The 23942-nt window shown below is 43.5% G+C and overlaps 1 protein-coding gene across 5 annotated transcripts in view; it reads right to left on the reverse strand.

Annotated features, from left to right (window-relative positions):
* The window catches only part of si:zfos-588f8.1, a 45106-nt gene that overhangs the window by 16166 nt on the left and 4998 nt on the right, over positions 1–23942 (reverse strand). For all 5 annotated transcript variants that reach the window (XM_062563251.1, XM_037468645.2, XM_037468648.2 and 2 more), the window contains exons 2-10: positions 14556–14785; positions 14212–14431; positions 13440–13946; positions 5433–5527; positions 3308–3370; positions 1283–1382; positions 805–905; positions 326–455; positions 149–238 (exon numbers count right to left, since the gene is read on the reverse strand). In XM_062563251.1, coding sequence (XP_062419235.1) covers positions 149–238; positions 326–455; positions 805–905; positions 1283–1382; positions 3308–3370; positions 5433–5527; positions 13440–13946; positions 14212–14431; positions 14556–14722 — 1473 coding nt within the window. In that variant the 5' untranslated portion in view covers positions 14723–14785. The remainder of the gene's footprint in view (positions 1–148; positions 239–325; positions 456–804; positions 906–1282; positions 1383–3307; positions 3371–5432; positions 5528–13439; positions 13947–14211; positions 14432–14555; positions 14786–23942) is intronic.

Below are 23942 nucleotides of genomic sequence, written 5' to 3' on the forward strand. Positions count from 1 at the left end.
AAGCAGAGAAAATTGACAGGAAGAAGAGATCTACTCTTGTGTGTGGTATCAATATAGAAGCAGACGCACAAGGCCACCAATTAGTCTACGGCTGGACCCCATTATAGTGATCACAGGCTGCAGAGACGTCTTCGTGGCTGGTGCCTACCTCAGAGTGGCTGTACGGGAGGATCAGCTTGTCGTTGACCGTCACAGTTTTCCTCTTCGTTAGAGCTTCAACCAGCAGCTCCTCCTTGACCTGAGAGGGAGTCCACGCAAGTTAACGTTGACCGTCCCGGACCCCCGAAGAACGGGGTCTCAATGGAACAAAAAAGGCAAACGTTACCTTCAGCAGGTCAGACAGCGTAGCCAGGACCTCTGGCGGTCCTACGTCCAACCCCTCATCTCGGCCCGTCGACTTACACCTGTACGTCACGTTGCCCAGATACAAGATGGCCGAAAGCACCAAAAAAATCCTGCAATACCGTGACAAAGCCTATGTGAGCAGAAAGCCACAGTGACAGTGCAGTCACATGACACAGCTAAGAACAGCGCTTCACATGCTGTTCTTTAGTGTTACCATCCGTTTATGTTCACTCGTCAACTGATTAGAAGCATTGTATGGGTGCTGCATCTGTCCATGGTTTCAAATAAACGGCTACATTAGCCAATTGGATGCAATCGTTATTGTCCAGTCTCCTTTGATATTTATATTTTTGGTACGGACCAAAATACATTTCCGTTTCAACACAATCCATTCAACATGTCTGGAAGAACATTAGGTCTCTTTTGTGCACTATACATATATCAATGTTATTCACTTACTGTTTCTTGGTGGCAGGAAGGAAGCCGACCATCTCCATTGCCTGCTGCAGCCTTTCAAAGTCATGTCGCAGGTCTTCCTCATCTTCTATCTTAAAGTTTTGCTATGGGATAAAACATACAGCGTATGGCAATAAGCACCCAGCAACCCACCGGTTAAGGGAAGAGGTAATGAAGGGGAATAAAAACCGAGCAAACAAAGACTGCTTCATTGACATGCAGGGCATGCACGGCGGCTTATTCAGCAGCCTGACAGTCTTCATGAATACAGGGTTGGCTCCAAGGCAAATACAGGGTTTCCTCATAAGGTCAAATTGCCCACAACAACTGATTATACTTCATTGACCATATCGGAAGGTTATTTGCAAAGGGTGAGCAACCGGAACAAGGTGGAATAACAATTAATGGATTTTTGTTGTTGTTGTCGAATGTAAAGACAATAAACTGCTGGGTGTGAAGGGATAGTGGAGCAGTACTGTACCTGCTTGAGGTAGAAGTAGTCTTCAGGCGGCAGTAGCTTGAACTCCTTCTTCTCCTCCTCTGAAGCGCCCAACAGCAGGTAGTAAAACACATGGTAGTTCCTGTAAAGGCAACACACATCAAGGAAATATTCTTTCAACTGCTCGTCAAGGGGATACACGTGATAGCATCTGCATCCAGAATGTATTTGTTTTATTACCTGGTGAGCGGTTTTAAGGATATGAGCTTTATTATGACCACAAATAAGAGGGTGATAAACCAAAAGCGAGTACATTGTCTTCTTTTAATTAGCTTTATACAATGTCTGGATTAATAATTTAACAATATTTAGAAAATGAAGTCTTCCACTCCAGCTATCAGTGGGTAGGCATCAAAGCTTTGTTGTAAAAAACACACAGGAGTAATGAGTTCTCACATGTATCACTAAGAAACAATTACATCATCTGGTGGAGTTGCTCCCTTACTAGACAGGAAAGATGCACTAGCAACAGCAACTTAAGGCCAGGAGACCAACAGGACAATGACGGACCAAGAGAGGCTGGCTCATCAATGCAAGGGGACTATATTTATTCAAAGCTAGCTGGGAAAATCTGGATCGGAAACGTGAAACACTCTTTTCTGACAAAAGCTACAGTAGCTTTCTATACACAAAGCATCAACTGCTTCCCCAGTGGTAGGTTGTGGTTTTAAAGACTGACGCCCCTTAGTGCTTGTCCGCATGGTATCTGTATGAATCTAGGGAATTATAAAACTATCAATATGTTGATAACAATGAGATCAACACCACATTGTGGTTAAAGCTGTGCCGTTCTTATATATCTTATAAAGAAGGCAGGGAGGCTTTAATTTGTTTAATTAAGATAACAATATAACTGGATTTGATCCAAAATCCGACCGGTTTCTACTTTTGACTCACTCATGAGTAAGATGAAAGACTTTTAAGCAAAAGAATAGTGGAGAATTTGCTCACTCCCCCAACGCGCCGACTGTTCTCCTGAATAACCAAAGTCCAAGTACTTGTTTGCACATTAATCACACAAGTAGCAGCCAACCTGTAATCTAGTCTCTAGTGAATGACACAGTGAGTAACAAAGGCCTACAAAGGAAGAATGAGCAGCGAGTGAGTAGGAAACTGATATTTTCAAGTTTGTATCTCTGTTTATACAAAACGTTTAATCTTATTATCTCACACAAGTCACTGACGGTCACATCTAGGGTTGCCACCCATCCCTTAAAATACGGAATCGTCCCGTAAAATAGCGTGTCCCGCTTTGAATCAATACGGGCCGGCCTTTGTCCGGTATTTTCCGACTCGTCCTATTCTGCCCCTAATTTGGGAAATACTCGCTGCAATCGTTGGTTTGATTGGCCGTGAACCTGAAACAAACCATTAGAGTCAGAGGAGGGCGGGTCTCTTGGAGGAGTGTTGATTTGAAAGAATGGTGAAGGCAGCTCCAGAAAGCCCCTCGGGTCCAGCTCTGAAGCGAAAGTGGATGCAACTACCGTGGAAGCAACTACCGACGACAGTGGGAGGAATCACTGGGGGATCGCTGACTCCCGCCACCCCTCGTCGGCCCACAACGTCCGCGTAACGTTCACCCCTCCCCCCAAAAAAATGAAATGAGTTTGACACCCCTGATTTACAGCCTCAAATACCGAATAGTGCCCTCCTTTTTGGTGTTATGGATATGGTTAGCCTACCTCCCACCAAAGTATGTGAATATGAGCCATCACTGCTACATTCAAATTCCAACAAAGACTACAAACCATCCGCTTCAGACACGAGTCTAAAAACACACGGCTGAAGACAGCACTTTAACAGGAATCTAGGAAGCCAATCTCCCGATCTAGAGTGGATATTTGAGTACATGTATGTGGAGGTTTAAGCGTTCAGTCAGATGGAAATCCAAAGTCAAAGACTGGAGCCTCCGGCTGAACTTTATATCCAACCATCAGAGGCTCCCCATGTTTGGACAGACGGCCCCATGAAGGTCAGCGGGGATGAAGGCTTGTGACCCCTGCTCACCTCTCGTTCTTTTCTCTGGAAACCAGACGAGACTTCTCCAGGAGATACTTCTCCACCACAGCGCTGCAAGACGGAGAGGACAAGAGGCGAGTAGAAAAAAGGGGAAGAAGAAATAACAATCAGCATGAATCACTTAACACAAAAGGTCACTCGGCCCTGTCCGTCGCTGTGTGTGTTTTTAGGTCATATGTGAAAGTGGGCTGGTAATAAGAAATGAGGGGAGGAGCAAGAGGGGAAGTGAGGACAGATGGTCGGCACAATCAAAGAGTGAACAAAGCAGTCAGATACGGTCAGATGGATTGTAGCACACACACACACACACATCTACAAACAGCCTGCTTTGGCATTAATTCATTTCATTTTTTTGTATACGATAGCTGACTATGGAGACTGAAAGGCTCCAGCCGGGGTAAAGGTATGCTTTCAGACCATTGCAGTCATGAGATATGCACTAAAAGCAGCGGTATTTACGCCCCGCATCTGGCCAAGGCCATAAAAATGTCTAAATCAGATTTTATAAGTAACAGTTGTTTTTTCTACAGCCGGGAGAAAACAACACTGACGCCAGTCCTCATGGCACACTAGGAATAGAGCTGTGATGTGAGAAGCATGGCTCTGTCCATCTTCTTAAACTAGAAAGCTGAGGCCAGCTTCGTAGATTTACTCCACAGCTGTTTTTCTCAGAGTTGTCTTCACTGCAAATAATACGCAACTTTACTGAATACTATAGAAATTGTTGCTGTGAGATTTGTTTTCGGTGTCATAGTCCGGGTCACACTATTTGACCTTAACTTACAATGGGTGTCCTGTACTTCAATTGTTCTGTATTTGTGGAGGTCATTTGAGAGTTATATATATATATATATATATATATATATATTCTTTTAAAACTTTTTTCATACCTCTTCCTGATCCAGGATACATTTCAGAGAATGCTGGAGTTAGACTCATTGGCTCTGCATTATAACATATGCCTGTTCAAATAGGTTTATAGACTTATTTGTCAGGGGGTTTTGAACATTAAGGGCTACACGAGACAATAAGTGAATGTGAGCTTCTTAAAAAGAGTCTTTGTCCATGTGAAATGCTACAATGGAGAAGCTGCAGGAATGTTCATAACAGCCAGTTTTGAGAAAAGCACAGCCCAACATACAGGCCATGCAGGATATACCAGAGGAGTAACTCTCCCGACACACATCTAGAAATGCATAGAGCACATGTTTATGCTCAGACATCTTTCACTGACACGCCTCCTTCCTTTTCTTTTTATTGTTCTGTCCCATCTTGCTCAGGTCGCAGTGAGACGGATTAGCCGGACCGAGACCTCGAAGGACTCAGTGAGCGGCAGAGAGAAAAAAAACATCCCGTCTGTCAGTCGGTCCGCTCAGAAAGCAGAGCGTAGCAGAACAGCAGCCTTCCCTTTGTTGCTCTTCTCTATTGACTGTCTGAATGGCTGCCGCTGAGGATGAAGAGGATAGACAGCCAGCCTTTGTGAGGACTACAGGACTGAGCTGTGATGTCGCTCCAAACCTTACTGGTGGGAAGCAAAAGGCTACATCAACGAGTACGGTGACGGTAGACTGTGGACGGTGTTTTTTTTGTTTACTAAATTTACAGTACACTGCCATTAGAGGATAATCAGGTTGGGGTTTCCCACTAACCGTGCAGCTTTCGCCACAGGCTTTTAAAGAGGTTGGAAATACAATTCTATTACTAGTATGAAACAATCTCATCCCATTTACCTTTAGTCTAAAAATATCCAAATAAGCAAAATGTACACTACACGTTTTTAAAGAAACTGTACTAGGCTGCTGTTCCCTTGTCTTGATGAGGAAGTCACACAGCTGACCAGACTCCGATACAGCTCCTGAACACAGTCTGACTGCTGATATAAAAAGGAAGGACGTGCCAGTGGTTGAATGTTAGTCTACACGCACGCAGAACACAGAGGAGGATCCACATTGATGAAGACATTGGGTTATAGAGAAGTGGAAGATCCTGCGGCGCTACTGCCGGAGCATACAGAAACCACGGTTCCTGTATGCTGCGGTACTGCAGATTAAAGCCTTGTTGCAAAAGAAGCACACACCAAAATACAAAAACACATGCACACGCTGGTACTCACCCTCTGACTACTCCTGTCTCCAGGTAATTCACCTGAATGAATTTGCCAAAGCGGCTTGAGTTGTTGTTGTGGGCGGTCTTGGCGTTCCCAAAGGCCTGAAGAGACAACAGAAGAAGACAGAAACACAAGGATGAAGTCAAAAAACAAAACATCAAATCTACTCTCCGATTTGAAATGCACCTTTGCCTTTAAATGCGCTTCCTTGTCAAGGGTTATGTTTTTTTCTCACAGCTGACATGAAATTGGATGAAATATGTGTGTGTGTGTGTGTGTGCGCGCTTGAGTGTTTGCATTAGGGCTGTCAATGAATATTCTATATTCAAATGTGAAAATATTAAAAAAACAGCAGCGGCGTGACAGTCTGCTTTTGCAGGTGGCGTGCTACTGTACTGATTTTATATTGCATAAATAAAATAGACAAGATAGACAGCTTCATGCACTGGTTAGTTTCCTTTTCATGCCAAGGAAAGGTTTGATGTTTACCACAGCTCGCTCGGAGCATTCAATGTCGGTTCAATTTCTATACTAAATTGCAATTAATGTTAATAATATCAGTTTCAATCATTAAATGAAGCCTGCCATATTGGGGACAAGAACCACGACCACGGTCTTGGCATTTTTGTGAAGGTATGTTGTTATGTTATGTTGTTAAATATGTTTAAACTGAGAAGAAATGACTTATACAAGTAGGCAAGTATATTAATTTAAATTAATTCAAAGTCAAATTAATTTGTCCTGTTATTGATGTGCCTAATCCACAATCAGATATTCGAATACATTCGAATATATCTTTTTTTAAAGCGAATATTCAAACGTCATTTTTAAGATTTTGACAGCCCTAGTGTGCATGTTGGGGTTCTTAAGAGGGGGCAAGCGTTTGTAACTGGTTGTTCCTTCTTGCCCTCCTCTCACTTTCTTCCCTTCCATCTCTTTCTTGTCTTCCTAACGTCAAGAGTATTTGTCCTGTGTGTGTGTGTGTGTGTGTGTGTGTGTGTGTGTGTGTGTGTGTGTGTGTGTGTATTTGATGAAAAGAACACAGGTCAGTGATGATAAATGAGGTTGGGACAGCAGTGTCAGAGAGGACCCGGACCGCCAGGGGCCCACATAGCCCAGCTAGCAAGCCTCTCTGAAGGGCCCTGTTCACTGCATTGATACGGTACCAGAATAGCACTCTTTTTATCATGATGCACACGCTCACATGGTAACAGATATACACACACCCACACAAAGGGCCACCACAGGGGAAGTTAACTCAGTGCATGCTAAATAGAAGCCTCATTGTATTTTCTGAAGCAGTTGCAGGGTGAATTTGACACAGTGGTGTCGAGGCCGATTGCACATTTGAGGGCACAAACACACCTACAGGGTCTGATTGAGATTCCTCAACAGTTTCTTTAAATCTGTTTTTCTGCTGCTGAAGAAGTGTTACATCTTTTTACTGATTGTTCAGAACTCTACAAGTGGGTATAAATTAGTATAGTGAGTATACTATTGTAGTAGTGGAGTATGTGGCAATAGTTGCTGCCTGTCGGATGATGCAACAGAATTTTACTTGTGACCAGAATAATTTTCAGTCTCACATGGACTTGCTCAGACTTGTATCCACCCACTCACTGGGCTCACACACCAGCACTGGCTTTCGTTCGGTTTTGTGGATGTGTGCATGTGTCAAAAATGAACCAACTTAAATTATGCTGTTCATTTGTATGTTTGGTGTTTGCGATAACAAATGTGCAAAATCGGAAATTTATTTATTCAGGTGTAGCCAGCTTTTAGGTGCTAGGGTAGTGTGACTCACTTCTGTTCCGGGTTGGAGGATTAGCAAGTGTGTTTTGGCACCTCCAAAGTGTCTCAATGCTGCCTGGTGTGACCAGCAGTGGTCTGACCCCCTCACCCTCCCCCACAAACCTTGCAGCCAAGAGTACCAAACACCCTGGGAAATCTCTGCAAGGCTCAGGCCGCTGCACCGAGGAGGGACTGCTAAACATGTCACAGCATCATTCGTATTCAAACTTGCCCATGGGCTCAAATATGTGATTGGCTGGAAGGCACAGCAGGTATGGGGAAGGCGGAGGGCTCAGCAAAACGTGAACATGTAAAAGTCTAATATGCATTCTTACAAATGGAGGTTGCTTTCAAGTTCATAGAAGCAAAAAAGGATTCCTAAGTTATAAGTATAGAAAGATAAGAGAGAATGCGGTGTGTACATTGCATTACATTTTATCCAAAGCAACTTATATAGCATTTTTGCATTTTTTACATTTTTGCCTGGGGAGCAATTGAGGGTTGGGTGTCTTTGCTCAGGGACACTTCGACATGGTGCATGGAGCAGCACACATGCTCTACTCCATGCCTGCATGTTGCCTGTATGCAGATCCAGTAACTATTTCAGGTCATGCAATTCTGTCTTGACCAATTTCTCTTCCAGCTACCCACTGTACATTTCCACTTCAGCAGAGCCAGACTTTTGTCTCACATCCCCATTCAGCCACCCACACACAAACTCACTCATTCACTCGCACTTCTCCATACAAAATCAAACTAGGGAAGTGTCTGTATCACAGTGCAGTTTATGATTTGTTAGTTTAAACAAAAGGTATAAATTACATACTTGTGTTGTGCAAACAAATAAAAGAGTTGGAGCGAGGAAACAGTCTGATGTGTTCGGAATGAGATGTTGCCGTTGAACCTTCAGTCAATTCAGAGAAGAGACAAACGCTGGTTCTTCTGTATGGAACCTTATTGGTATGACACCGAGGCACTGCTGCATCTTTTGAAGTTTAGTAAGTCAAGTTTATATAATATAATTCAATAAGAGATAAACTAAAGAACCAAGCCACAACGTTATGAACTATATAATCACCTGGGAAAAACACCAACACAAAATAATTGTTTGTAATTCCGAGTGTGAAAAGATCCTTCAATAAAATCCCATGATGTCGGCAGTGAATGCAACCACGACTCTACACAGTTCCTCCTCTCGGTTTCAAGCTGCTACTTTATCCCACAACTGCTCTTCAACCCCCAAGCTCAACTCAACAAGTAACAAAGAACAGATTCTTCGACGTTCCATGAAGCCGTCAATAGCGCTCAGAGGGGCAGCTCATTTGTTTCAATGTTCCAGTGGACGTGGTTACGATGAACTGAGTATTCTGAGGTGAATACTTTCCCTGTATTCACTTTACAGGCAATCAGAACCATCTCATGTACCCACTCTACCCACATTCAGTTTTTTATTAAACTGCTTCCGTGTCTGTATTTTCAGGGGAGGTCTAGCAATGCTGATACATACATAGAAGCAGAAACTAACTCTTATTAACAGAAGAACAGTTGACACATACAGAAACTGAACAGAAACTGATTCTTCATTTTATAAAGTGCACATTGCAATCTGTGTTGAACTGGAGCGCACAGCACACTTAGAGATTTTTTTTAAACTAGAGCAAGAGATTCAGCATTCCTCAGTGTTTAAACGTAGTCAAATTATACCTTTTCTGCAGCATTAAAATTTTAGCTGCAACCCTATTAAGCCGTTTGCATTTGACGCAAGTTTAAAATCACTGCCATTTGCAACTTTAGGAAATCATTAGTGTGCGCCCCTGGCACTCTGTAAGCTACACCCTACGACTCGGTCGCAGAGACTTCTCGGTGTAAACCCAAAGGCAAATACAAACATGATTAATTTGCTTATGGTCCGGAGCAGTTTGTAGCTTTAAAAAGTAATTCAAAGGAATCTAACAGATTAAGTTGGAATGGGAACACTTCTGTCTGGGCAAAACCAAGATTTAAAATGATAGCTCTACCCCCTGCATGCATACATAACCCAAGGTAAAGCGATCAAGTTGTCTGAGGTAAGAGGCTGGAATAGCTAGAATAAGGTTTTCTTGCAACAGTTTTGGTCTGGTGTTTTAGAAGATTGAAGTCATTCCATGCAGCTCCACCCATGTCTAGATGGGTACCACATCAAACCTTGGCTTGTGGTGTGGTCAAAGTGCCATGAATAGACCCTGAAGTGGCCTGGGGCGTGCAACTACATGTACGCGGTATTTGGCCTGTAAGGAACAGCATATTCCACTCTTCAATAGGATTCTAACTGGTATGACTACTGTTAGGCCTTTGTAAAGTGTGTGTGTGTGTGTGTAATGAATTGTGTGCATGACGCAGCGACTCAAAGTCCGCAATGGCAGCTTTTCCCAGACTCCTACACAATGCAACCCAGCCTGACCAAATATAAAGAGGTGCAACCAATATGCAAGAGATAAACAATGGCTCAGCTGACAGAATGGCCAGCTACTCCTCTGCACTTCCTGTGCAACAATACAATACATTGGTGTATCCACACCCATCAAAGTCCGAGGCTAACAGCAGAGAGAACTACTGCAGTTACTTCCTGTGTCGTAGTTGCTTCCTTTAAAAAAAAGAGAAAAAAAAGGTTTCCGGATGAAAGGAACTTCCTGTCTGAGACAAAGTGGTGTAGAGGACTTAGAAGTTAAACAAGAGTCCACAACCACCAGGAAGCTTTAGTTAAAAGCCTGTGTATCATCTCACATCTGTGGACAAATTATCTTCACATACTAGATCTTATTCACCTTAAGATTGGAATGATCTTTATTTATTTTATCTTTCCAGGATCCTGTAATTGTATGTTAAGCGTTTTGAGTGAAAACAGTACTTTCTTGAACGTTTACTCCGCTTTATAACAGTTCCACACGGTAGTTTTAACAAAGCAGGTTGAAGGGTGAGGAACAGTTATTTTAATACCGACATCGCGATATGACCTACATAAGTAAACGGGACAACTGACCAGAGGATTGGATCATTCTAGATTTATTTTTAATTCTCGTCATTGACAATTGCCAACGGGTTAGATGCTGAGCAAAATCAGACGCAAGCGTAAAGGTTTACAAAGTAAGGCTGTAGTAAAAATGAGTTTTTCTGAAAGGGACGACAGTCTAACCACGCAAAATGATAGTTGCTTGTAGAAGATTTGAGTGTGGCTTATTAAATCTAGTCTCTTTCAGTTAAAAAAAAAAAAGGAACGATCAGGCCAACGGCCCTCAGATAAATACACGGGAACAAGAAAAACTTGATCCGCGGGTCTCTATGATTAACAAATAACCCCCAACGTATTGCCTGCCATGTTTTATTCAGATTTACAACGGAGGAGGGCCCAGAGACATTTGGAATAAAAAGCCTGGCAGAAGAAAACAGAGAAGGCAAAAGAACCATGCAAGAGGATTAACTAGTTGGACCAGTTCAGAAATTGTATATAGCTGGCAAGCTGCTCAAGCAGGCAGAAGTCCGAGGACTTAACTGTCATTATCTCAAGACAAAGGAGGAAAATTCACAGATGAGAGTAAGACACGAAACAAAATAAAATGGAATAAATTAGGACAGTGGCTTTCCCACATGGTTTCAGGCGGGGGCCATTTATTCTGCTACAAAACAGCTCACAGACGGTTCAACTCCATAAACCATGATCTCATCTCTTCAAAATGTATGACCGGTGCCTGAAGACCTCCACTGTAGCTGGAGGACACACAGAGGAGTGCCATAGCGTCTGAAGTGTATTTTAGTTATTATCAGCCATCTTATGAGCATTCTGCCTCAGTTTGTGAGTGACATCCAAACTATTAAATATATTCTCACATAAAAAACTAGGGTAGTATGAAAAAACATTTACTGCAGCTTACGCGGCCGATCCTTCAACTGTTCTGGCTGAAATGCAAATTTGATCATTTTCAAAAAATCCAACCTCCACTTCCTCAACCGACCAGGACAGCAAGGACCAAACTCGTCTCACTGCGCAACTGCCAGGCTAACAGAGGCACTCAGTAGAGTCAGAGGGACCAGACCTCTGCTGATAGAGGGGGGGATATATATAAAAATCTGACTGACGCGCAGCATAGGACCTACGCTGCACTTATTCAGATGGCTGTGAAAGCAGCAGCGGTGGAGGGAGTAAAGGCTCCAGTCCGGAGTCAGAGGGTCTGGAGACGACGTGCCTGCAACCTATTGTGGCGGCCCACCATGTATTCTTTCCAATAGCTCGTGGCCAGTTTTGTTCTGCTCCAGAGAATTGTGTGTTTCACTTCTCCGCACCGTTTGGTACTTTCAATAAGCTGCATTCCGTATACAGCTTTTCTCACTAAAAGGCTCTATTTTTAGCCCCATTATTGCAACAAAAAAAAAAAAAACGAGAAATGTAGAGAAGAGATTTACTTCAAGAAAAACACTGCAAATAATCTGTCCCAAAACCAAGGAGGACTATTAAACTCAAACCCAGTGCTGGGATTTCTGCTTTTTGTCTGCATTGTATTTAGATCATTTTCGCAGAGATTAGAACACAACTTAATCTAATCTTTTTTTACAGTCCTTTTACCCCCATGGATTTCAAATCACTAACATACATCCAGATTGCATTCCGGACAGGAAGTTCTCAAAAATGATATGATGCACTTTCACACACTAGCATGCCACCCAGTACAAGGCACACATGCATGGTTGCATGATTCTGGTTCATTCACTACCTGCAGAGCAGTCTAATGATCCACAGTGTTGGAAGTAGGCATGCGAGAAAATGACTGCCGAGTTGAACCGTCAACACTCTTGCTTATGAGAGAGCACAAGAGTACGAGTGATGTGGACGACTTCAGGGTAACAAGACTGCTTCAGGTCTGACCAGCGCTAAATTCTTCCAGATGTGAAAGTTAAGTAGAATCAGTTTCCAATTGCAGGATTGAAAAATAAAGTAAATGAAGTCAACTCTGTTCTTTGCCATGCAGCAAAAGGATTACACTCAAAACCCATACTGGGTCATAACTTATCCTTAAATGATGTAACCGTTTTTGGTACAACGAGGTAAACGCTAACAGATGTCTCGCCTGCATGTTTGGGTTTGTGCCTCTTTGGTTAGCAAACATGGGGAGCTATACTTTCCATCGAGCCCTGGGTATTTCACCTTCTGCTGCATGTAGATGCACTGAGCAGTACGGACATTAGACTTCCCTCCCAGGTAAATACCCTCTCTATGCGTAATTATTGTCAGTAGCAGTGAGGTAAACGAAATAAGGGAGACGCTCCATCCGTCCATACGGCTCAAGTTTACAGACAGGTGGTCTGTCCAGACAGGACTGAATGCTGTGTGCCATTATTAACTACCAGATGGAATGACTCATATCTATTCAACACTGCACTGACAAAAAGTTATTCATGTTAAACTTCTCAAAGACCATTCACTGGATCCAAACACCAACAAGAAAGAAAGAAAAGTTGGGTTCGAAAGAAAATGATGGTGTAGCTATTCCAATAGTCAAAAACAGAACTCATGACGTTGTGCAATTGGTTACCCAAAGAGAGCAAGATTGCATTTCAAAATGCGGTGGATAGTGTGGTTTGTTTGTTTCCTATCTTGACTGGATTCTCACAGCATGTTCAAAGGCTAAGGGCCACATGACAGGTTTATAATGCAACTTCCCATAGTCTTTTTCATTTCTTCTTTCCGAGTAGACTATAATCTTTATGTTTAAGTCTTTTACACTGCACACAGGCCTTCTCAGGGAAGTGCAACTGAGTCACAGCCCGAAAATACGTTTAGTACTCAGTACTAAGAAATACGTTTTATCATTCATAAGCACTAAAGTGGAGATAAATATGTTAGATAAAGTAATCTAGAAATTTTGTTTGTGTGAGCTTGTGTGGATGTTTCAGCATGCCCTAGCAACATGAGTCACCTTTGAGGAAGCAATGTCATAGTTGGATATGACTTAATTTAAAGAACAATGCGTTTCACACTTGGCACGGAAATAAAGAAATAAAATGTAGAACTTTATTAACACATCATAACAAGACGAGAAGCTCTGAAACTTAAAGGCTCTGACGGACATGTTTTCCATTCTTTTTTACTGTTGCACCCCTTTACAAAACAGACACTGGCTTCTATTCCATCAACTTCCATCAATCTTATCTGTCATTTCTGGACTGGTGGCACAGATGTTAACATCTTACCTCCAGAACCGGTCCAGCTCCCAGTATGGTCCTTTCCACGCCACTGGCATAGCCCTTCTGGCTGAGCGCAGTCAGACAGTGGATCAGGAAGTTGGTGCTCTGGGTCTTGCCCGAGCCACTTTCCCCAGAAATGACGATGCACTGGTTGACCCGCTTCCTGAGCATGGCGTAGTAAGCCACATCTGCAATAGCAAAAATATGAGGCTCCAGTTTTCCCAGCTGGTGGTTCTCGTACATCTTGACGTACTTGGGGTTGTAGATGGGAAGGAACTTGAAGGGGTTGATGGCTATTAGGATGCTGCCTGCATAGGTATAGATCTTTTTCTTATAAAAGCGCGTGCGCAGGTTGTTTAATATACTGTCCTCATTGAGGACGGGGAGGTTGCAGAGGTCTGCAAAATCGTCCTGTGGAGGGGGAAGGAAGCCCCTGGCTGCTAGTTGGGCTTCCTGCTCCTTAGTCACAGGTGGGAGGTGGACATAGCAAATAGTGCCATCGTGGTTCCTCTCCTGCAACAGAGAAAATAAATGAAATGAATGCATTAGATTATCCAGACAGTTGATGCTGTCCGTTTTCAGGGCTGCTGACTTTTTTAAACTAGTAAAAACAGTTAAGCAGTCCAAATTGTCATTGAACTGACCAGGGGGAAAGACACTAGGAAACACATTGCATGTTAACAATTTAACTGCGATATTGTTATATTTGTTTCTGCATTTGTGTGCAACTTGTCATTTGGGCTTTTCTCAGCGGTCCAAGGTGAATCATGCGCTCTACCTGTAGTAGGAAGTAAAAGCCGAGGCTTTGAGGATGTTGCTCCTGGGCTTTCCGAGGCCACAGCAAAAACCTCTGTGCCGGCAGGTCTCCAGCCTCCAGCACCCACTCCTCGCCGCCACATTCCTTCACCTCTGCAAGCACATACATGCGGCCGGGGTCCAGCCCGAGGGCCGCGGCAGCGTCCGCAATTACGGAGGCCGCGGTTGCGTCCTTCTGCACTCTGATGAGTCGGGAATAAGAAATGACAAAGTTTGATACATGTTGGCTTAGCAGTGGTTCCCTTACTTACATTATTTTAACCACATAAACTCCGACAACTGCTCGTAGTGCTGTGTCACACTCACCGGAGGCTGCAGCAGGTGGTGGACTGGGCCGCCAAGCGCGGGTAGATCTGGAGCAGGTATGAGCGGCCATCGTGATTGTTAGGGCCAGTGGGCCCGCCTCCCCCCCCTCCTCCTCCTCCTCCGCCTGCGTTCGTTGCCATGGTGGCAGCGCCATCTCTGACACTCATCCTGGGCCAGGGGGAGTGGCCTCAGCATGCCGCACCCGCCGCTTCCCTCTCACCACGCAGCACCTGGAAATGACAAGTTGACATTTATTTATTTTTACAGTCATATATCCACACATGGAAAATAAAATTATGCCTGAGAATTTAATATATTTACACTGGAGCATAATAAACAAGGCTTTACGAAGCCTCAACAGAAACCTGTGTAGCAACAATATTTGGGAAGAAAGAGATGATTGACTCTCAGGCCAACAATGAGCTATTATATTCCAATAAACACTGCACTGGTGTAACACCAAAAGAAACAGACAGTGAATGGATTTAAAAATAAAGCATTACAGGTCTCTAAATGCCTCAAAATTGCATGATTACAGCTCTAAGTAATCGTTTCAAAATGCAAACAAAAGAGTTGATTTTCAAACAAGTCTCATTCTTGTCATTTGACCCTCCGAATTCTAACGTAGCTCCAGAGATGTCCATACAAGAAATATAACTTCTTGAAATATTATATTTTGTTTGATAGGATGCAGGCTTTAAATAGATTGCCGTACGGTCTGTTCTGTTATCAAGTTATTTACTGTCCAATTGTCTCTTTGTAATCAGTGGATCAATGTAAAAAGATGCCAATAGTCTGTAGACTACAAAGGGTAAGCCAAAGCAACGTACCATTCCCGTATACCAAATGTTTGCCAAAAAATATAAAGGATAAATAAGATTGAAAAATCTGAAACTGAAACAACTAACTTTTTGAAAAGTTCAAGATGTTCTGATTTTGAGATATTGGACTGAGAAAACTAATGGTTAAATAAAGAGAATGTAACTCCTTTCCTACTTGTGGTTTTCCTCAAATCTAAAAATACAGTTCCATCATCACAATGGGTTGAGCACAAATCTAACCGCACCTTCATTCCAAACTCAATGAAGAGAGGAATATTCCTATTGCTGGGGGCAGAGCTTAGACATTGTTATCACATCACATGTAAAGAAATTGCCTCTGAATCTTTACTTTAAGCTGCTTCACTGGAATTGTACCCTTTCCGCTCAATGAGAGAAACCAAGATACAAATCAGAAAACACTCAAACCACAACAAGAGCGCATTCTGCACTCCCTCAGACGAGACACCAACGGTGATCTTTTCTGCCCGGCAACGTCTCAACAGAAAAATCAGATCACAGCGCAGGCCTTTAGCCAACCATTAAACTCACAGGTGTCAATGGGGTCTGGCACCAATTCTTTTGTTCAACCCTTTTGTGTATCTGCAAGAGGAGAAGGAACCATTGAGTTCATTCATCTACTGGCAACCGCTTTCCGCACCACAATCTAGTTTACAGTGGTTAACGTCGGTATAAAACCATGGGATAAATACTACTCCGTAATTAGCGCTCAAATCATTCTTTCGTACCTGCAGGTTAATTTTACTCCACACCCTAAATGACCGACAGGGCTGTTGCTGTGGTTACTTCACAAGACTGACATGATGGCAACTTCACATCAAAGCTGTTAAAGGGAAAGCCTGGGCAACAATGGGCGATTCATTAAAAGGAAACTCTTTGAAGTGATGCAGAGGTGTCTCAGGGCCGAGTAGGTGACTACATTTAGATGTACCATAATACATTGAATATGAGATGGTTCTCAAACAGCATCATTGAGTTTATTTATGGCAGTTTGCAACATACCAAAAAAGCATGTTTGGAGGGAGAACCACATCCCCTTTAAACATCATGAAAGAATCTGATGAAAAGGGTTTTGGATATTCGCGCATTGCCAACCAAGAAAAGGGTGATTGATGGAATGAAAGGAGGGACACTGTCTTTGAACACCAGGTATGTCAATCAGAAAACAAAAGGCTGCATTTAAATGAGAACATTAGTCAAATTTTCATTAGCCACGTAGTAGGAATACTGTGCTTTTAGGTGTATGAGACTGAATATATGGTACATGTAAAATGAAAAAAAGTGATTGCAGTTAGCAATAGTTAACAAATAGTCACACACACAGTGGGTGGCTGAAGCTGGGTCTAATGATGGCTCATGTGGGCTTCTGCATCAGTTGTGTATTCAGTGTACTCTGCATGTCCCCCCGTAGGGAAACAGGAACCTGGTTTAAATCACTGGATGGCAGCCAGACTGCCCTGCTTTTGTAACCTGATCGAGTCCTGAGAGTCCTACAGTTTTTCGCTTTCATCATTTGAGCAGAGACAGATGATTATTTTCTCAAGCTAAAAAATATGAAATATTATAGTCTGAGATATGCCTCAAGATGCAGGCTCAGGGGAAAAGACGCTCCCAAAAACATTTGATGAGTTATGGATTTAGGGTTTCCATTCCTCCGTTACAAAGGTTTGTTTTCATTGAAAGTTAAGAATAGCTCATTTAAATGATTAAATATCTAGTTTTGTGATGTGGCAAAGATACTTTTTCGGCTATTCTTTCTCTACTGTGCAATAATGAGCTCTTTTCCTTTGTCAAGAAAATAATAATTCTAAACCGAGCTGTAAGTTGTACCCCATGACTAACCCATGACATACACACATTCATAAATCCTTGAAAGTTGACCTCTGCATTTAACCCATCGTAAATATTTTAGGGGATATGGGCTGCTGTAAAGCTCTGGGGAAAAACTTGGGTTCAGTGTCTTGCTCAAGGGCACTTCAGCACGCGGGCAGAGGGAGCTCGGGATCAAACATTGCAGTTAATGTAAGACTACCACGACCCACTTAGCCAAGGACACAGAGATATTGGCAAAAAAGCAAACCCTGGAACCATTAAGGTCATAGGAGAGCAGCTTGAGTCACACGCTTGTGCCTTCGCCAGGCTCACTTGACCACAGTCCCAAAAACACGCACGGCCGTAAAACACCAAGGCGTGCAAAACTGCAGAGGCCACAAAAGACAGCATCGTTATTATCTCCCCATCACGGGCCCTGTCTGGTTATAATCTGTTACTTAACTCTGGAGCAATTCTCCCTCTCAACAAGCTTCTAAAGAGCTACTATAAAAGTACCGAAGACGCGTGGAAGACGTTCAGCGTTTCATCTCAGTTTCTGTTGCTTTGCAGAGTGCAACGAGGCCAGGAGAAAATGGGTAGTGACAGAAAGAACACTGAACAATGAAATGAAGAGGAAGGCTGAGCAACAGACAAAGACAGAGAGAGAGGTAAAAGAAGTAAAGATTCACTGTGTGTGAGTGTGTGAGAAAGAGATCGCTTAGTGATTTAGACATGCACACAGGACTTGTGTGATTGAGAGAGAGAGCGAGATCAGGGAGAGAGAGAAATCGCTCCTGTTGCTGCTGAGTGGTGCTAAATCACCCTCACAGTGCAGAAAGTGCAGATGCACCTAAAATGGCTGTGAATGCATCCGAGCACTTCCACTGGAGCCATGTGGCCCATTCAAAGATGCAGCCTTTTGTTTTAAAAAAAAACGGGGGACCCAAACCTCAATCAGGGTAAGTAACTCATCCAGCAGACACTAACAGCTCAATAAGACAAATACAGATAGAGAAGAAGCTACAAATAAAGAGAGATCTAAAATCTAAAAGGGAGATACAGAAAAAAGAGAGGTCCCAGGGGACAATCAAAAGGAGACAGAGGCTTTGAGATAATGCAGCTTCCTCCCTGCGGAGGAGATCCTTGCAAGGATGCCCAGCATTCCTCAGATAAGACCCAAGGTTGCCTGCTTTGCAAAGGCTTAGCCTGAGGGGTCGATGGGAATGACACTAGAGCACAAAACCACAACTGAGGGTAGAGAGGGGCTGTCCATCTGCTGACTGTGGGTAGGATGGGGTATTAACCACTAACAAGCTCCTTAAACAAGACTTGGAAAATACCACTCATCTCGACTGAACTCACTCTTGTTATCCCACCCAAACCCCTTGTTATCCAGGCAAGAAGAATAGGCTTAAAGTGAATTATTTTCACTGTGGATTCATCAGGATGAATGAAGATTGCACTACACACAGATGGCTGATTAACCAAAACATCAGAGAAGAAATCTGTACTGTAATCAAATTAACGGTTAGTTAAGTAAAACTACTAAATTGCATGAACGTGCAAGGATATGTCTGCGCTGATTTTCAACCTTCCGTCACAGGAGACCTGTTAGAGACAGCCGTCTGGGGGTCTATATTTCACCTGGATGACAAGCCTGAAGGATATGGTCCGTTTTATTTGTTATTATTCTAACCAGCACAGAGTTTACACTAGTTCTCAAAAGTGAGATGATGATGGTTGTTGTATGTAAGCAGCACAGGGCACTGACAAACTGGAAAGATCCATAGAAGAAGGAAGAGGAACAGAAAATGTGATCAGAGCCAATCCGTGAAGAGAGGAAAGAAATGTTTTGCCTTTATATGGCCAGCTGTTGTAGTGTTTATGATCTCACTTAGTGATGTGAGGGAAACTTAAGTGTTATGCTCTTAGTCTTTACCACCGGCAGTTAATTTTCTACCTAATGGACCTCCAACGACTAGCATACTCACACACATTTTTATATATAGATATATCTATACCTAGAATGTGTGAAAAGAAAAGCCATTAGGTGCTGAAACACCTCGTGCCGACTATGATCTGGCAGGAAGTGACGCATCAATGAGCTACAGCCAAATACTAATATACATTTCGTCGTGTGATTGCTCACGCCTTCTGTCTCTCTCCCCCCTGCATGTCTCACACTCCAATAAACACATGCAAACAAAAAGGAAGCATGTTATGGCGTAAGCCGTGAGTCATGACATGATCTTGAGGATGAGTCGCTCACTAGTCAGGTCTACAAGGAGCTCCACCACGTCTGTGACTAGTCACTCACACGACAATGCTGTAGACAAGCAGACCAGTACATTGAGCCACTAACCCCATTTGGTTAATGGGCAACCCACTCTGCTCCATGACAAGATGTCAAATTTCCACAAATTGGAAATCATTTACAGACCAATCGAATTCCTACCAAGTAAATGTAAAGGATTTCCAATTTAAAAAAAAGACATTATTACCGCGGTCGAATTTTTAGGAATTCCTGAAACTTTGTTCTGGAGAGAGTTCCAGCCCCGATGAGAAAACACAAGGCTACACTTTAGTAAAGTTGGCATTTCAGTACCCTACACAGGAAGGATGAGCAACTTGTGATGGAGAGAAGTGAACAATTTAAAGGTTCATGAAAAAGTAATACTTTTGTTTTACACTGAATTTCAAACATTTTAAAAGACCTTGAGATCCCTTTCGGAGCACATCTGTATACCAGGCTGCAACGCCAGACCACGCGCCTTTCCCCTCCCCAGGAAGGGGGCTGCTGAGCTATCCGTCACCACTACAACCCTCTCTACATGGCCTAATGGAGATGAGATGGCCCGACTTAAGGCCAAAGTGGTGCATTGTCCCCTGAGCACAATGAGAAGCTGATGCAAAAGAAGTAAAGATTCACTGTGTGTGTGTGTGTGAGAAAGAGATCGCTTAGTGATTTAGACATGCACACAGGACTTGTGTGATTGAGAGAGAGAGCGAGATCAGGGAGAGAGAGAAATCGCTCCTGTTGCTGCTGAGTGGTGCTAAATCACCCTCACAGTGCAGAAAGTGCAAATGCACCTAAAATGGCTGTGAATGCATCCGAGCACTTCCACTGGAGCCATGTGGCCCATTCAAAGATGCAGCCTTTTGTTTAAAAAAAAAAAAAAAGGGGGACCCAAACCTCAATCAGGGTAAGTAACTCATCCAGCAGACACTAACAGCTCAATAAGACAAATACAGATAGAGAAGAAGCTACAAATAGAGAGTGAAGGAAAAGGACGAAAAGGGGGCACTAAAGCCTCATCTCCTCCCCCCACCGTCCAGTTTTTAAGTCAGCTGCCAGGCTGGTCAGCCAGGAACAATAAAACCAGAGCTGAGTAGCATCTGCTGCCTACGTCTAGAGAAGAGGATAAAGGAGCCGCAGGGATCCAGCCTTTGACTTGTTGATATGATCCGATCCTATTCATTCGGCATAGAGCCGAAGCTCATGGTCACATTCCTCTCCTCTGCCACAAGTAAGTAAAAAGAAAAGTGGCCACAGAGAAAGACGTCGCACAAGCCAGTCGGTCTTTGAGAGGGATAAACAATTTGATATCTCGTCACTACAACTTTTTTATTTTACTAAAGACTCCAGCTAGTCTGCTGTCTGTCACAATTAATAAATCACGTGAATAAAGTGCCATGGAAAATGTTGATCAATCACAACATGTTCATTTGAGTGCACGCCATTGATCAGACCCTCTCAATATAATGTGTCTGTGTCACGTATTGAATTGAAAGCGGGCTGCTGTTCACTCGCAGCACCCTGAGGAAGGTGTGACCCCACGCGCACTGTCTGCTCAGCGAAGGCCGGCTGTAAACAAACCGGACATGCTGCTATTGACCGAAGTGGCATCAGGGCAGCGTTATCTCACCAAGGCCTCCCGGCGTGAGCTTACGGCAACCCCAACAGTTTGCTGCAGCCCCAGCTTTATGAACTCTTAACTGTATGTACATTTCACAGCAGTTGAGCAATCCGAGAGGCCCGAGTACAGCCTTACGCCGCCCCCTCAGCTGGACGATCTTGTTCTACTGCTTCCTTAACCATTCCTTCCTTCCCTCCATCTCTCCTGCCACCATTAACAGAATCACCCCAATGCCTCCCACCACCCCCCAGACCTCCTGCTGGTCACCCCCTTCTGCAGAACATTTGGCACTGCTGATTCAACTCATTCCAGATGCAGAACAACAGAGTGGAGGAATTGTGAGGAGATGAAACTGGAGATGCAAAGCAGCAGCGTCCACATGAAACACAGTGGACCAGCGAGGCCGTAGCCAGTCTGACTTAACGCAACCCAGAAGGTCTCTGCGGAGTCGGATTGGCTGTTTGAGGATTGAATGCTGGTTGGTGGTGACAGGGATTTCCGGAGAAATTCCCGGACCAGTCATCATAGGCATGTTGGACTAATAACGGGCTAGTTTGGCCCAGCGGTGGAGAAGTACAGCTAAATGAGGGCATTGAGGACACTGCCATGTTCTTAATTAGTCAAAGAAATAACATACCCACTACATGCAGTTACATATTTCTTCAATAACCAGCTGTCGGTGGTTGTGTGTTATTAACAGTTCAGTTAAATGTGCTCTAAAAAAGCCAAAATTTGCACAGTGCACCTAATGGGTTTAGACGCATTTGAGGCTGCTAAGGATGGTCTTCCAGTTAGCAAACACTCCCTTCCCCTTGAGCTCAACAAAGCACACACAAACACTCAAACATAGCATAGCATAGCGTCACGAGATGTGGGGCAGCTGCAGGCTGAAACCAGGAAAAGCAGAATAGGAAGCAGAGGGAAGTGGGCAGACACAGGGGATTATTGTAGACGCTCACTCATGAGGGCTACCCTGCTCTAAAAACATTTCCCGAACACATGACTCTATTGTAGCACCAGAATAGTTCCTGCACCGCACCACTTACACATGCCACACCCTCAGTATTCCTGAGAGAAAAATAAAAAGGTTCAGAATACAGGGTCCAATGCCAACATGTCTGTAAGCAGGTAGTGGCAAAGCACAAACTAAAGCCTCGGTTCAGTCTACTAGGACAGCGGGATATGAACTCACTTTCAACTTCAAAGTGGGGCATAAAGCAGCATGGGGGGCTCGCAAAAAGAGCTCATAATGATATAATGGGGTGTAATAAAAAGGAGAGTAACACAAAACGGGGGAAAGCTTAATCTCAGACATCACAACGTATAATAGATTATGTGCAGCTATCCTAGTCTCTTGGAATAATCTTCCCTGTGGTTTGTCCCGATGCAGTTTGGGTGGCCTGGCAGATCGAACACACCATCAAGTGGGTAATAAACATTTGGGGAACAGTAATGTCACTAACATCTAGGCCCCAGGGTGACCGGTTCTGAAATATTAACATCCCTAAAAGCAGAAATGATTCTGTGCAATGTGACATGCCCTAAACCAACCAGCTTGAAGTAAAAAGACAACACACTAAAGCTGGATTCCAAACCTTTTCCTTCTCTACAGATCTCATCGTGTCTCTTAACACTTCAACCAAGGCCAAACTTCCAGACTGAATTTGTCCAGATGAAATGGATCCAACACATGGAGTCATTCATCAGTGACCAGTCAGACTGCACAGTAAAAATAGAGCAAAAACAAACAGAGCAGAGCCAACGTAGAGCAACCAGCCAAGGTCTCCTTCTCCCCCATTGTCTGTACTCTTCTGGGCTTTGCTTTCTCTCTTGTACATCCCTTGTCACTCTCCACAGCGCTTCAGACATCCAGCGGTACAACTCGGCTGCAGTTAGAAGGCTAGGACACAGAACAAATCTTGAAAGTGCAAGAATAATGCTAAATAATAAGTCTAGACAGGAAATGTACGTTAAAAGCCTCATCACAAATTATTCTAAAGATCGTTGTGTTTCATAATACTGCTGGCTTTCTTCTGCCCTGGAATATATAAAAATGGAATGATTCATCGCCTCTGCTGCTTTTCCTGGAGGAGATTCACATCTTTTTTTCTTCATGTTTCAAGCGATCAACAGAATGATGTTGGAAATCTACTATACTGGACAATTCAATTTGTGTCAATGCACTTGGATCTTTTAAAATCATGTTGGTGGACTATGTATTACATTGCAGACCGCATCACAGCCCAAGGACGTCAGGTTTATTTTTAAACCAAAGAAAGGATTTTCCCGGCTGGTTTCCGTCCTCCATGTTTAGCAGCAACTGATAGAAATCTCATGACATTACAGTAAATAAACTGATAATGACATTCAAGGCCGTCCACCACTGTGGGTCTTTTTCAGCTAACGATCCAATTTGGACACTTACAGCGGCTCTCTGATGCGGAGTCACAGCACATGGAGCCTCAGGGTGTGCCCTCTCTCTGCCCATAATCCAGAGCCAAGGGACAGGATCAGTGACCGCAGAGAGGATGTAGGGGGCTGTTATAGCGCAGACATCGACTAGTCAGTCAGTCTGTGCACACACGCACAGACACACACACACACACACACACACACACACACACACACACACACACACACACCTTCCTGGGGGTGACCTCTGCAGCTGAGGGGGCGGGGAGCGAATGACAAAACTCCAGTCAATATGTCAGACTTCAAACGATAGACGCATGGGTTGGATTTTCCATATATTCTTTTGCACAAGGTTACATTAGTGGTTGAGCAGCTGGGACATCCGATGCATGTAGAATTTTCCAGAT

This window comes from Pungitius pungitius, chromosome 7, assembly GCF_949316345.1.
Source record: "Pungitius pungitius chromosome 7, fPunPun2.1, whole genome shotgun sequence".
In the NCBI taxonomy this organism is placed as follows: Eukaryota; Metazoa; Chordata; class Actinopteri; order Perciformes; family Gasterosteidae; genus Pungitius; species Pungitius pungitius.